The sequence below is a fragment of the Lissotriton helveticus genome, chromosome 3_2 (genome assembly GCF_964261635.1).
Source record: "Lissotriton helveticus chromosome 3_2, aLisHel1.1, whole genome shotgun sequence".
NCBI lineage: Eukaryota > Metazoa > Chordata > Amphibia > Caudata > Salamandridae > Lissotriton > Lissotriton helveticus.
The window spans coordinates 148,956,897-148,972,821 of NC_136062.1; the positions used below are offsets into that span (position 1 = coordinate 148,956,897).

General features: G+C 49.2%; 1 protein-coding gene across 6 annotated transcripts in view; it reads left to right on the top strand.

Annotated features, from left to right (window-relative positions):
• ZNF592 (zinc finger protein 592) overlaps positions 1-15,925 on the top strand; it is a 424,279-nt gene that overhangs the window by 196,956 nt on the left and 211,398 nt on the right. For all 6 annotated transcript variants that reach the window (XM_078684936.1, XM_078684940.1, XM_078684941.1 and 3 more), the window contains one exon: positions 12,720-12,898. In XM_078684936.1, coding sequence (XP_078541062.1) covers positions 12,720-12,898 — 179 coding nt within the window. The remainder of the gene's footprint in view (positions 1-12,719; positions 12,899-15,925) is intronic.

Here is a 15,925-nt window from a genome sequence, read left to right on the forward strand (position 1 = left end):
GTCATTGGCCGCGCCCCCGCCCTTGCCGCCCACGGATTGGCTGCCCAGCCGGGCAGCAGGAAGAAGCCGCAGAAGCTTCCGAAAAGCCCCGGGAGGCCGAGGGAACCCGGGCAAAGCCGTCGGAGGCGTTGCGGGGCTCCCGTGGTGAGGAGGGAGCCCCGAGAGAAGTGACCTGAGCGGGAGCCAACCCCGCCGGTCTGTGGCTCGGATAGAGGAGCAGCCGAAAGAGGCCGGGAGAAGCTCCGGCGGAGCTGTGGGATTGCGGGGCTCCCGTGGTGAAGAGGGAGCCCCGTGTGTGCTTGCAGCCTCGTGGAGGCTGCCGTGAAGTCCCGGGCCCCCGGGAAGAAGGAGGAGCCCGGCTGTTGTGAGGAGGGGGCATCGAGGCATGGGTTCGGTGCCTGCCCCACCTCTGCCTCGGAAGCCCGGGGGAAGTGCTGCTGCTGGCGGGACTCTCCTGAGCTGAAGAGAGCCCCGCACACCCAAGCCGGCCACAAGTCTGCCCTACCTGTCTGTGCTCCCGCTGAGGAGCAGCACTAGAGGAAAGCCCCGGCAGTGGAGAAAGCCAGAGCCCCTGACTTCAGCAGAGCCTAGGAGCCCGGTGAGTGGGGCGGACGTGAGAAAGCCAGAGGCTTTGGGAGAAGCTGGGGGTGGGAAGCCTCGGGGCACGTCTCGGTGCCTGCGCCCCCCCCCCCCCTCTGGACCAATCCGGCGGGGGGACGTCCTGTGGCATCGCAGTTGTAGGAGTTGCATCGTGGTCATTCAGGAGACTACCACTGGGCCACCTCCACCCCAATTAACCCTGTGAGGCCTACTGGCCCCACCCGGAACGGTTTTTCAGGGTATAAGCCCCAAGTACCTAGAACATGGGTGAGGACAGTTAAAGGCTGCATGCCATGGAAGTTAGCCCCTGACTAGGGGTCTGTTACTGCCTGTTGATTCTTGCCCATGAGAAAAGGGTTAATAAGTACGGAATTGACTGTGGAGCACTCGGATGAGCTGTTTTCCCTCTGATGGCAGGTTGTTCTTTCCACCCTACTGAAATGTCGCATAGATTCTTACAGGGATATACTTCTAGGGTTGCTTTATATAAAGAGAGGCTCATCCCTGCCTGGTGAAATGGTTAGTCATGCCCTAGTAAAATGTTTATTCCTGCACAGTGATCAGGTGATAGGAAATGTTTAAGGATACCCCTGTTGTTGATGTTACTGATGCCAATGCACATTAATGCTTCCTGCCTGATGTTTGATATCTCTGTGCCGATTTCTTGCAGGTGTTCCTGTATGTTGGGATTTACTATGATGCCCTGATGTTTTCTTTTACAGGGGTTGGGTTGGCGTTATTGTGCATGATGTATAGTTATGCTAATGTTGCAACTTACAATTTCAGCCAACCCCCTAAGGATGAGAGCCTGAGTTGGCCCCGCCAGATTGGCCCCAGGTCTACTGTTATTTAATCACAATTTTTCTTTATTTCAGCATGGACTTTGGACTCAACCCCTTTTTGTCCCATGTAAATAATTCCCTATAAAGTACTTGGCTCTGGTGCCAGTTGGCACCTTGTTGTGACTACCACTATTCTATTTCTTTTTACCTTGCAGGTTGGAGACATAACTAAATTTAATCTTTTTCCAACCAAAGGTGGTGTCGTGACTCTTTTGTAGTGTGATTGGTGGGTCGTCTGTGTGTACTGCGTGAATGCTTCACATGTCCTCGAAGTTTGGCCTGCCCGCTTGATGCCATGCTACCCCCTTGAGATTTGGGCAACCCCCATTTCCAACATTTGGTGGCAGAGCGGTGGGATAGGACTTGTGTTTGCGCAGTACCACAGCGGCCACGGGTTACACTGCAAATAGAGCTTTGGAGGTAATCCGAGCCTTGTTGTGGGGATTATTGTTGCTTCCTCCTGAAAGTGTTTGACAATTGTGTCCCCTTGTTCCACTGGGAGGGTGTGTCCCGGGTGTACCTCGCCACGATGGGGTTGATTTACCAGGAAGTGGAACTAATGGAGTACACCGAACAGGAGGTGATAGACTTCCTCCTGGAGAGAGGGATACCCCCAGTAGGGAACATTAGGAGGAATTTGTTTCTCTATGAGGCCCTCAAGAGGGGAGAGCCCTTAGAGGTTAATGGGGACTTGTCTGACTACCCCCCCGAAGTGTTGAAGGGTCAGTGGGTTAGAGACCAGAGTGAGGGCTCCCCATCCAGAACCCTGGGAGGTAAATGCTCCGATGAGGAGGAGGAAGAGTCTAGCAGGGCAGAGACGCCAGTAGCTGTGGAGGACACCGAAGATAGGGAGTCTCGCACTGGGTCCAGTCCCGGGGGCACTGCCCCATCCCTTTCCCTGTCCCCAGAAGAGTGGGTAGATAGGAGGGAGGAAAGGGAGTATCAGCTGGCGCTGGCAAAGCTCAGGCATGCCGAGGGCTTAGCGCAGCTGAGGGTAGAAGAGCAGCGACTAGAGACTGAAAAAGTCCTAGCGCTGGAGAGGATGGCAGAGGCGGAGAGGGCCTTCGCCAGGGAGAGATCAGCTCAGGTGGGTAGGTTGTCCCCTGAGAGTGGTTTTAGGAGTCTGGATTCACCGAAGAGGGTGGGATCCAGTGGTGGCAGCGAGTGTAGGTCCAGTGCAAGGAGTCCCACTCCCGAAGCCCAAGAGACTGTGCCTGATTCCCCGGAAGAGGAGGACGGGTTAGTATTTAGGGGCAGGGGAAAGCTGTTCCATCAGTCCTGGGGAGAATTCGAGGAGGAGTGTTGGACTGTACTGGAGGATTGGGTGGTGAGGAGAGCAGTGGAGGATTGGGAAGGGCTGTGCCATGCCGTTATCCGGGAGCACATGCTAAGGAGTTGTGTCCCAAGACTGCGTCACCATCTGTTGCAGTGCGGGTTCTCAGACCCCAGGGAACTTGCACGGGAGGCAGACCTCTGGGTAAGTGCCAGAGCGTCTGGGAAGACATTGGGGAGTGATCCAGAAAGGAGAGGTGCAGGGATCTTCCGACCCAGCGTGGCGGGAGAGGTGAGAAGCCCAGCTAGGTCCCAGGATAGTGGGCGGGTTGTAGGGCCTCACATCCCATCTAAAGGAGGGAGTGAGACGGGGAGGTGTCCCGAGATGCCCCAACTGCAGTCACAGGGACTGGAGAGTTCTTTTAGGGAACCCCAGGTTGGGAGTCTAGGCTGTCCCGGTGTGCCTTCTCGTGGAAAGGATCCCCTTATGTCAGGAGAACCCGGAGCATCATTAATCAGAGCTCCAGTGGTTCGGGGGACTGACCAGTCACAGGGTTTAGATCCTGGACTGGGGTTTCAGGTTCAGGGGTTGCCTGACCTGGAAGGTGGGGTTCCTGTAAAGCAGATCTCTACCAAATTGACTCCTAGGGGTACTACTCCCAGTGGGAGGGTGCGGAACTCTGGGAGGGGGTGCAGAGGGAGGAAGGTCTCTTCTCTGTCACCGGCTCAGCCACAGGGCGCAGATCCTGGGTTGGGTGGCCAGGGACAGGGTTTGCCTGCTCTGGTGGGAGGGACCTCTGTAACCAGAGTCCCCCCGGAAGTGACTCCCAGGGGTACTACTCCAGTTAGGAGGGTGCGGGACTCTGGGAGGGGGTGCAGGGAGAGGGAGGACTCGCCCCTGTCACCGGTTCAGCCTGTGGGTTTCGGCTCCAGGTTGGGGAGAGAGTTGTGTGAGGGTGTCCCCCAGCGTAGGAGATGGAGGAACCCTTGGAGGAGAAGTAGGGGGAGGAGAGCCTCGCCCCTAAGGGCTGGTCAGTCTGAGGGTATAGACCCCAGGTGGGTGGACCAGTGGCAATTTGGAGAGAGAAGAGTGGTCCAAGAGAATTACAAGCCTGAGGCTAGAGCCTCCCACTCTAGGAAGGAGAAACATCCCACTAGGGAACACCAGTGGGGTGGTTTTGTTGGTGAATGGAGGGTTGCGAAAGAGAACCATTGGGTTCCAGAGTGGAGGAGAGACTGCAGGTGCTCCTGTAGTTGCAGGCCTGCGTCCACCTTTTTCCGCCCCAAGCAGGGAAGCCCATCAAGGCATTGATCAGTCTACCCTGGCTTTTGGCTGGGGGGGAGTCGTGTTGGACTTGGCCTTTTCCCCCAAATTTTTCGCTTTTGACCCCCTTATCTAAATTGTCTCCCCCATGGGATTAAACCTGTATAGGCCATGAGTGGTGTGAGACCCCTTGTGAAAAATGTAATTACATGACATAATGTGAGCACTTGTAAAATCCCCCATTTTAAAACTGCACCTGATTGAAATGTATTGTATTTAAAATGGATGCCATGGCCCTGGGTTTTGCCACTGGACTGACATAGGTCAGCGGACTAGATAATATTACCCAGCTACCCCTAGTTTTGGAGGGAAAGCCTGGCACCCAGGGTGCTCAACCCCTCCCCTTGAGCCAGTGTGAACCAGTTATCCCCAACATTCCGGAAGGTGCTGGCTCTGTGAGGGAGGAGGGTATAAATAGGGAGAAGTGTCACCAGAGAGTCAGTCAGCGCTGGGACAAAGAAGAGAGGGGACCTGCTGTGAGGTGCTACCGCCACATGGGCCTGTGAGCTGGGCCCTGCACCCCTAAAACCCCCTACTCTACTGTCCCTTGGGCCCATGATAAGGGAGGGCCCCTACCCAGGTCACTGAAGCTGTTGGACCTTGAACTACGCCAGCGCTGAGCGACAGAAACACCCAGAACAAGAGGAGTGCTGTGGGCTTGAACCCCCCTAGGAGGTGAGGAGAGTGGCCCTGGGGCTAGCTGTGGAACTGATTGCCCCTGTGAGGTGTGCCTGCCGGACGCTGTGCTGTGGAAGCGCTGTTTTGGGGAGGTTGGTGCCCCCAAGGAAGCTGTGGCCCCTTTGCCAGCTGAGTGAGGAGAACTGTGACCACGGAGAAGCGCCGAAGTACTGTGTGGCCTGACTGAACTGCCTCTATCCTGGCGGGTTGAGAGAGAGGAGCTGAGCGCTGTGAATAGCGCTGTGGGTGCTTACCCCACGTGGTGATGTCCTTTTGCTGAGGAAGTATTTGGCTGAACAGCGCTGAGGGAGCTTACCCCTCGTTTTTGGTGCGCTGTGAATAGCGCCATGGAAATAATTAAATAAAGGGAGCCTACCCCTTGGGCCGCCGAAAATCACCGCCTCGGCCCGGCGCCGCCTTGGAGTGCCCCCTGCTGCTGCCAGCGCTGTTGCGGCGGCCCCCGGAGTGAGGAGAGGGCCACCGGAGTGAAGTGTAGGCCACGCTAGGCCCCGAAGCCGTCAGGGCCCGTGTCACGTGACGGGGGCGCCCGGCCGCGTCATTGGCCGCGCCCCCGCCCTTGCCGCCCACGGATTGGCTGCCCAGCCGGGCAGCAGGAAGAAGCCGCAGAAGCTTCCGAAAAGCCCCGGGAGGCCGAGGGAACCCGGGCAAAGCCGTCGGAGGCGTTGCGGGGCTCCCGTGGTGAGGAGGGAGCCCCGAGAGAAGTGACCTGAGCGGGAGCCAACCCCGCCGGTCTGTGGCTCGGATAGAGGAGCAGCCGAAAGAGGCCGGGAGAAGCTCCGGCGGAGCTGTGGGATTGCGGGGCTCCCGTGGTGAAGAGGGAGCCCCGTGTGTGCTTGCAGCCTCGTGGAGGCTGCCGTGAAGTCCCGGGCCCCCGGGAAGAAGGAGGAGCCCGGCTGTTGTGAGGAGGGGGCATCGAGGCATGGGTTCGGTGCCTGCCCCACCTCTGCCTCGGAAGCCCGGGGGAAGTGCTGCTGCTGGCGGGACTCTCCTGAGCTGAAGAGAGCCCCGCACACCCAAGCCGGCCACAAGTCTGCCCTACCTGTCTGTGCTCCCGCTGAGGAGCAGCACTAGAGGAAAGCCCCGGCAGTGGAGAAAGCCAGAGCCCCTGACTTCAGCAGAGCCTAGGAGCCCGGTGAGTGGGGCGGACGTGAGAAAGCCAGAGGCTTTGGGAGAAGCTGGGGGTGGGAAGCCTCGGGGCACGTCTCGGTGCCTGCGCCCCCCCCCCCCCTCTGGACCAATCCGGCGGGGGGACGTCCTGTGGCATCGCAGTTGTAGGAGTTGCATCGTGGTCATTCAGGAGACTACCACTGGGCCACCTCCACCCCAATTAACCCTGTGAGGCCTACTGGCCCCACCCGGAACGGTTTTTCAGGGTATAAGCCCCAAGTACCTAGAACATGGGTGAGGACAGTTAAAGGCTGCATGCCATGGAAGTTAGCCCCTGACTAGGGGTCTGTTACTGCCTGTTGATTCTTGCCCATGAGAAAAGGGTTAATAAGTACGGAATTGACTGTGGAGCACTCGGATGAGCTGTTTTCCCTCTGATGGCAGGTTGTTCTTTCCACCCTACTGAAATGTCGCATAGATTCTTACAGGGATATACTTCTAGGGTTGCTTTATATAAAGAGAGGCTCATCCCTGCCTGGTGAAATGGTTAGTCATGCCCTAGTAAAATGTTTATTCCTGCACAGTGATCAGGTGATAGGAAATGTTTAAGGATACCCCTGTTGTTGATGTTACTGATGCCAATGCACATTAATGCTTCCTGCCTGATGTTTGATATCTCTGTGCCGATTTCTTGCAGGTGTTCCTGTATGTTGGGATTTACTATGATGCCCTGATGTTTTCTTTTACAGGGGTTGGGTTGGCGTTATTGTGCATGATGTATAGTTATGCTAATGTTGCAACTTACAATTTCAGCCAACCCCCTAAGGATGAGAGCCTGAGTTGGCCCCGCCAGATTGGCCCCAGGTCTACTGTTATTTAATCACAATTTTTCTTTATTTCAGCATGGACTTTGGACTCAACCCCTTTTTGTCCCATGTAAATAATTCCCTATAAAGTACTTGGCTCTGGTGCCAGTTGGCACCTTGTTGTGACTACCACTATTCTATTTCTTTTTACCTTGCAGGTTGGAGACATAACTAAATTTAATCTTTTTCCAACCAAAGGTGGTGTCGTGACTCTTTTGTAGTGTGATTGGTGGGTCGTCTGTGTGTACTGCGTGAATGCTTCACATGTCCTCGAAGTTTGGCCTGCCCGCTTGATGCCATGCTACCCCCTTGAGATTTGGGCAACCCCCATTTCCAACACTATCGTATTGCAAATGCTTGTTCTCTCTGTGGTGGCACAGGCATGCTGCCCGTAAACAAGTATTAATAGGAGCCAGGTGATGGTAACCAGACCGAGTCTGGAGTTCTGCGATGCACGACAAAGCTGCAGGGTTGAATTAATTTCTTATAAACCGGAAACCTTATTCAGCCCAGTGGTCCTGAGATGGTTGTTAGCAGCTGTACATAAAATAAGCTGACCGGCAATTTTTTGTGGTTGTCAGATAGACCTTATTTTTCCTGTCAGAGTGATGTGAAAACAAGTTGCTCTTAGCCACATCAACATTTATTCAGTGTGTACCCGCTAAAATATAGCATAATTGCAAGAGAGAGCAGACAGGGGCGGTATTTCAGGTAAGACATATGAAAGCATTTCCATGCTACAAAAGCAAAAAACGTGCGTTTTACGGGGAGGTAGCGTTCCGATGCCAAGAACCTCCGGTCAGTAACATATAGCGTTAGCAGTTATAGTTTTCCTTTGTGTATGGCATTTTCCTCTAGTAGTGAATTGTTTAGCGGCCAGTCTTGTAGGCCCCCACCCTCTTCCTATTATTCCCTCTCTTTCTGTCTTGCTCCTCACTTACTGAAAACCGTGACTTGAATAAACGGTTCACAACCTCTCTTTCCTTCTTTCATTTAGTTGCTTCCCTGTGAAATGGATCCAAAAAAGAACAGGCTGTGTCCGTGGAGCTGATGGGGACGGAAAGTGAAAGCGTGCGATGCACGTGTCAGTGCGCGGTGGGAGCCAGAGAGGAGACACCATGCGGGCGTGCCGGTGGGAGCGTGTGAAGCAGAGGAGACACCATGCACGTGCACATCGGATGTCCGTGCACGCACATGGTTGGTCTCCCTTCGCTAGGAAAAGCCACAACAATAGAGGCTCGCCAAGGCGAAGCAGCGCATGCGCTGCTTTCGCTAGGCGAGACCTAAAAAAGGGAGCAACCCTGGCATTTATGGCCAATGTGCCCATTGCCACAATATGTGCAGCAGCCACATGGGCATCACCACACACTTTTACCAAACATTACTGTGTGGACATACGAATGAATAAGGAAGCTCAAATAGGACAGAAAGTACTTCAACACCTGTTCGCAAAGTCTTCCTCTTATCACAGCACTACCAACAGGGGAGAAACAGATTAATCTGATGCACAGCATGTGAATCCAGAAAAGGAACTAAATGGTTACCAGTAGGAGTAGTTTTGCAGCTTGATGAGGTTTCTGGATTTACATGTGACCCACCTGGCCTCCCATATAAGGAATACAAACAGGTGGGGAAGAAAGTTATAAGAACCAAATATAAAACCATCTAAAGGACTATAGACTAAAAACACAAAGAAAAAAGTATCCGATGATGGTGACCACTTCCAACGACCTCGAGGGCGCCGTCTGATGTCACAGAAGGGACATCCCTGGCACCAAATGGTGGTCGACAACGCCCAAAACAAGAGGAAAAAAAACCAAACAAGAACAATTCCAGACCAACCACTAGATGGCTGAATAATGTACAGCATTTGAATCCAGAAAACTCATCAAGCTGCAAAACTACTCCCACTACTGAGTAACCATTTTGTTTTCTCTAAGTTAGCATGTGCAGGCTGTAGCTTACCTGCTGCTTTGCGCACTTTACTACACAACTTTATTTTTGCAATTATTTCTATGGCTGTTTTCACATGAGAACTCATCCCTGTGTCACTCTCTGCAAGTTCCTGGGATTTTGACTGAACACTGTGAGCAAGGTTGAAAAACAATGCCCCTTGTTATTTTTTTCTGGCCAGGCCTTAGCCATTAGATAAAACGTACTGATGCAGCTGTTGTTTGGACAACGTACTTTGGTCTTATTAGAATACACAAATAGATAGCACACACTTCGAGAGGCACCTTTCCAGGGAGAAGAGCGAGACAGCACCTAGGTTGTAGATCTACCATCTATAGGCTAATGTAAGGGGGTCTGTTGACGAACTGCTTTGTAGCAACGGGAGGGAGGTTAGGCTCTATTGTCTATTCATGATGACGGCTCCCTTCAAGATTTATGGACTAGCTGCTATTCTGACTGTATTGGTACTATGCATTTTCCTGTGTGTTGTGGCAAGTATATTATATGTTCGGACACATTAGTTAAAATAACTATTTTAAACTGTTTTGAGTCTTAGTCAGATCTTATTGTGGACACATATAAGAATGCGAGCAAAAGGGTGTGTCTTGCTACCGCAATTCCTGAGAAATCTGGGAGTGTTGTTTTCTGGGGTGTCTAATCTTTTGTTTCTCTGTGAGTGAGTAGGAGAGCAAATGAGTTACTATAGCTAGTCGATCCTGGGCTCGTGGGTACTAAGGTCGTAGGAAGACTCAGTCCCTATACACCATGGTCCTATTACTGCGCATAGTTCTGTGTTTGTGCAGAATCACTGCAACACTTATTGTACTGAGGAGGGTTTTAGAACACCTCTCCTGAAACCTTCACCTCATGCCAGTGGCCACAAGCTCAAATTACCTTGCCTGGAGGATACTACTGAGGCTCATATAGGGGTAACCACTCCAGATGCAAAGGCGGATTTACCAAACCATTTGCCACAACCAGCAAACTTTGACTTGGCAACTCATTACCCCCAATCACAAAACACCTGTAAGATCAAAGTACTCCGTATCGGGGTCACTACCGGGCCTAGAAGCTTCACAAATGTGTAGCGGTCATGGCTGCTTATCTGTTCAGACAAAGCATACATGTCTTTTCATATTTGGACTGTTGGCTTATCAAAAGCACTACTCATCTTAAAGTGTCACTAGTACACCCAGGTCAGCATATACTAGGGTTTACTATGAATACCTTACAATCCCACCTCCAACCCTTCAAATCAAACCTTACCTAGAAGCAGTACTGTACTCCAAACTTAGAATTGCTTACCTGAATACTGCGAGGATACAATCATTCCAGGCACTCATTCACCAATTTCAACCAGGTCAACAGTGAGGCAGTCCTGCCTCTTCTCGGTATGATGACTTCATACATAGCCATACTGCCAGACTAAACATGTGTCAGCTGAGGAGTGCTTAGCACACCAATGGACTGAAGTGCAGAGAAAGTGGGAAGACGACTGTTGGTCGACCGTCAAGCTTGCCACTCTCTGCAATGGTGGAATACCAACAACCTCTGAAAATAATACCCTTTCTTAGACCCAATTCCAAGGGGAACCATAGCAACGGACGCATCCCTTACGAGCCGGGTAGTTTATTCCCAAGATCTCATTGTCCAGGATCACTGGACACCCAATCAGAGACCTAGCCTGATAAATTACATAGACGTACTATCTGTTTACCTAGTGCTGAAAGCCTTCCTTCCTCACCTAATTGGCAAGGTAGTCCTCCACAACATGACAGCCATGTATTATCTCCAAAAGCAAGGGTCACTGAGTCCTCTCAGCTTTCTTATTTGACCAAGACCATTTGGAGATGGGCTCTACGATCAAACGTGAAGTACCTTACAGCGAACGGACAACTGCTTTACAGATCCCCTCAGCAGGTGGAAACTCTACCACAAGTCCTTCTCCAATATTTCCAGCATTTGGACAACTAAAAATAGACTATATCACCACAGCAGAAAATGCAAAATGCCCAAAGTACTCTTCCAGGTTTCCACACCCACAGTCCAAGGGTAACGCACTATGGATGAGTTGGTCAGGGATATTTGCTTATGCTTTTCCACCTCTACCATTCCTTCCATTTGTGGTTCACAAACTTCGTCAGACATCCCTCACTGTCATCCTGGTAGCTCCCACATGGGCATGACAGCCATGGTTCACCACACTCCTCGAACTGTTAGTGGGTTCCCACAAAGCACTTCTGACCAGATAGGACCCTCTCACACTGAACCATTGAGGAATCAGACAATCTTGCATCTGGCTCCTGAAGTCCTAAAATGTAGTTACCTCAATCTCTCACAACAGTATATGGACATTCTTAAAGAGGCATGCAAGCCCACCACCCGGGCCTGTTACACCACAAAAATGTGTTCACTATTGTCATTCCAAACACATTGATACCTTAGCAGCCAAGGTACAAGGCATAGTCTGCTACTTATTTCATTTGCACCCTCTGGTTTATCCTTTACTTCTATAAGGCTACACCTCGCTGCGATAGCCACATACCTACAAAATACACAACACACTTCCCTATTCAGAATTTTAATCATCAAATCCTTCCTGGAAGGTCTTAAACTAGTCCTTCCTCCTAGGGTGCCACCCAGCTTGAACATGGAATCTCAACATTGTATTAACATGGTTAATGAGCCCTCCATTTGAGCCGCTCCACTCCTGCCGCCTCCAGTTTTCATCCTGAAAGGGAACATTCCTGGTTACTATCACTTCGCTTAGATGTGTCAGTGAGCTTCAGTCACTAACCTTAGAAGAACCTGTCTTCCAAATACATAGGGACAGGGTTGTACTTCGCCCCAACCCCAAATTTCTTCCAATGGTGGTCCCACAATTCCACCTTGAATCAGTCTATTGAACTTCCAGTCTTTTTTCCCCCACCCGGTATCAGTTGCAGAAAGGGCTTCACACATATTTAATTTAAAACAAGCTCTTATGTCTTACATTGACTAAATCATTTAGGAGGGCACAACAACTATTTGTTGTTTTCTCAAAATCTCACCAAGAAAGAGCCATTTCTAAAGCAGGCATTGCATGATGGATTGTTAAGTGCATCCAAACAGGCTATGCTAAAGCTAAAACAACTTTACCTGTTCTTCCTACAGCTCACTCCACTCTTAAACAAGGAGTTTAGTGGCCTAACTAGGAAATATACCTATGGCTGACCTATGTAATGCAGCTACATGGTCTACATACCATACATCTTTTGAAACATTACTATGTAGATGCGCTGGCCTGTCAGTAAGCCATTGTGGGCCAAGCAGTTATATGTACACTATTTCAAACAGCTGTAACTCCCACAGGCTAGTCAAAACTTATGAAGGAGAACTACTTTAGAAGTTCGTGCTGCGCATGTGCATCTACAGCCACTCATGTCTTAAATAAAAATGTTACCCAGTACGCATCCGTTCGTGGCATGTTGTTCTGTATATTCACATGCGCCCACCCTACTTCCTGGAGGCCTGTTCTTGTTACAGTTACCTCCACTATTTCTCACAAACTGCTTTCACATGGGCATCTCCATACTCTGTGCTTTGCTTCCTGTTTCATCCTCACCCACTATGTGAGTAAATAATCTCATAATGTAGTTGATTACCATGTGCATTACCAGCAACACTACCTCGTGACTCGAAAGACTTTCTTCGAAGAAAATCAACTTGCACACATGCGAGCCCAACACTAGATGGCAGGATTATGCTAAGCTTGTGAATCTGCGGCACTACATGCCACAAACATGTGCTTACTGGGTAAGTAACATTTTCCTTACTAATCTGCTTTAGCAAGGGTTGATGACGAGCACAGCTGAGATTTATCTACTTTTATAATGTATTGCTTCTCCCTTAAGGAGGAACTGAGTATCATAACCCATGTGATTTTAATATTATAGGTAAAGTACTTATGCAAATGTGACAGTTGTTGCTTCTTAAGCCTTCTATAGTACCTTGCTTTTCTAGTATTTTTATTGTTCAAAAGGAAGAAAGCTTATTTAGGGCCTTTTTCCTCTGCAGACGTGTCAAGTGTGTCAAATGATGCTTCCCAACAAGTGCAGTTACACAGCCCACCAGAGAATACATGCTCATAAATCACCGTATTGTTGTCCCGAATGTGGTGCTTTGTGTCGTTCAGCATATTTTCAGACTCATGTCAAGGAGAATTGCCTACATTATTCCCGCAAAGTTGGATTCAGGTTAGTACTTGTCTTATCTTTTCTTGTATTTCTAATGTTTTCAGTACTATACAGTATGTTTGCTTTATATGTGTCAGTGTAATTTACGTTGGGTTAAGTTAAATAGTACATGATGCAGACATAAAATAATATTGGAAGGGATTATTTCGAATAACATCACATACTCACCTATTTTACATATTTGAAATTAAAGTGACCTATATGACTGGCAGATAAAAAAGAACTTGAGGGGCAGCTTTCCTCTCATTTAAAGTGTTGTTTTAAAAACAGTCTTAAGATGCAGTCCAGGATCTGCCATTTCTTTATCTCTAGTACGATTGTTGTATAAACTCGGATATAGTGCTCCAGTTTGGATTCCTAATCGACGGGTGCATGGACTTAGTTCAGTGCACCATCACTGAGTAAGGAAGTCCAGGTTACTGTTACCCCGTGGTGGAAATGGCCCTTTCCGCTGGGCCACCCCCAAATGTTTTGCCTTCCTCCTCCACTTTTTGCTGAATTAGTTTCTGTTGTCATTGACTCTGTCCACTTGACCACTGCTAACCAGTGCAAAGTGCTTGTGCTCTCTCCCTAAAACATGGTATAATTAGTGTACACCTGTTTGGCATATTTAGTATACCTATAAGTCGCTAGTAAAGTGCACTACATGTGCCCAGGGCCTGTACATTGAATGCTACGAGTGGGCTTGTAGCTAACGACCCATTTAAGTAGCCCTTTAAACATGTTTCAGGCCTGCCACTGCAGAGCTTGTGTGTGCAATTTACACTGCCATGTCAACTTGGCATTTAAAACCCCTACCCAAGCCTTAAACTCTTCTTTTATTACATAGAAGTCACCCCCTACAGTAGGCCCTACGTAGCCCATGGCGCAGGGTGCTGTGTAATTAAAAGGTAGGCACTGTACTTTTATGTTTTACTGATAGTGAAAAACTCCCAAATTAGTTTTTCACTACTGTGAAGCCTACCCCTCCCATAGGTTAACTTTGGAAAATCCTTATTACATTTAATAAGCTGTAATTCCTAATTGAGAAGAGGTAGATCAGTCATGTTTAGTACCTATGAAATTTTAATGACAAAACCTCTTTTTACAATTTTGAAAATGCCACTTTTAGAAAGTTGCTCAAAAAGGTACTGCAATTAGCGCTCCCTGCTGCTGCACTGCTGGAAAGAGGAAATGCCCCATTGTGAACCATATTGTCCAAAGTAAACCAAGTAATCCAAATTACACCAACTTGTAAATGTCACTTTTAATAATTGTTTTCGTTTGTTTATAGAATCTCTCCGGAGACATCAAATTAGACCAGAATGCTTTATTCTCATCTTTTGAAATGCCTTTTTGTCGCCAATCCAGGCTTTTACATTGGCATGTGCAGTCATCCAAATTTCATAGCAAACACTTGTTTAAAACTCAATGCATATAGAACCTATTGGGTCTTCATCAGGGGTCACTGTAAACGATTAGAAAACAACAGCTTTAACCAGCCACTCGAGAATAGCACTATTGCAAATAATACTACACCCAATTTTAAGTTCACTAACAAAACGCTGAAATGCTAAACAGTGAAAAGTATAAAGTGAACTCTCCCTTTTTCGTTTACTACAATCTAATTGTGTCCATTTACCTTGTGAAAGCCGCACAACGACGACGCAGCGCTGTTTTGCATGCATTCTTTTGCCAGTTTCAGCAAAAACTTAAATAAGTAGGGAAGTTGTGCATTCGTTATTACTTACTTTTAGAAAGTTGCCTTTTTCCTGCTCTTAGCCATGTGTGCCTGCAGCCTGTCTCCAATTAATGTCTTGTGCATTCCCTCTAGACAGCCACACAGCAAGGGAACTTAGGTGTGACTTAATGGGCCATCCTGGAAGGATGGGAGGGAGGAGCTGGGAACAGCCTCACACTTAGACCTGAATAGGATGTGTCCTAGGACTGCTTAACCCCCTGTAGTAAGTCTAGAGCCATGACAGGAAGGGAGGGCCTCGGTACATTTCAAAGGCCCTTCTTTGAAGTTTTCCCCAATCCAAAGGCACCACTGGGTATAAGAACAGGACTTCAGGTCCTACCACTTAAGTGTACTTTCGGATCTATGGATACTCTGCCAAGAAGGACTGCTGTGCTGTGGAAGAACTGCCACTGCTGAACTGCTGCTATGCTGATCTGCCTGCTGCCCTCCTAGTCCTATCCTACCCAAGCTATCTCAATCTACCCCACTCCATTCGCCACCACCCAATCTAAACCACTCCTGTCTACCCCAATCTACCCCTCTCCAATTCACCCCACTCCAACGTAACTCATCCAGTGAACCCCCACTCCAGTCTACCCCACTGAGTCCACTCTACTCGACCCTTCCAAATTCAACCCACTCATATCTACTTGCAGTTTACCACACACCAATCCAATCCAACACCCCAATTTTACTCAAACCACCCCACTTAAATCTAACCCACTCCATTGTACCACACCAATCCTACCCCAATCTAGCCCACCCCTGTCTACCCCAATCTGCTCCAATGTACCCCACCTCTATCTTCCTCAATTTTCCACACTCTGATCAACCCCAAACTACCCCAAGCCAATCTACACCCACAGTATACCCTAGTCCTCTCACCCCAGTGTACCCCAAAGTACCCACTCCAATCGACCATTCTCCAATCTGCCTTACCCCACTCCACTCACTTTTAGCCATGCTTTACAACAGCCACACTGATGTGCAGCATGACTAAGACACATTGCTAATAGCTCTCACATAGGGGATAACTTTTGGCTTTGCCGATGGTTGTTTTTTTAATAGGTCCCACTCTACTGTGCTGCACCGTTAGCAAGTGCAAGGCAGATCTTTTCTGGATTGTAATGGCTGCTACCAAGGTAGTGTCTACCTGCAGCCCCTGAAGAGCATTTCTCGTGGCATTGAAGGCTTTAGCCAATTCTGCTGAAATGTTAATGATAGCATGTTTCCAAATCAAACGCCCATATTACTGGTATTAGTGCACAAACAAACTTATGAAAATCTGGCATTCTTGTTTCCTTTAT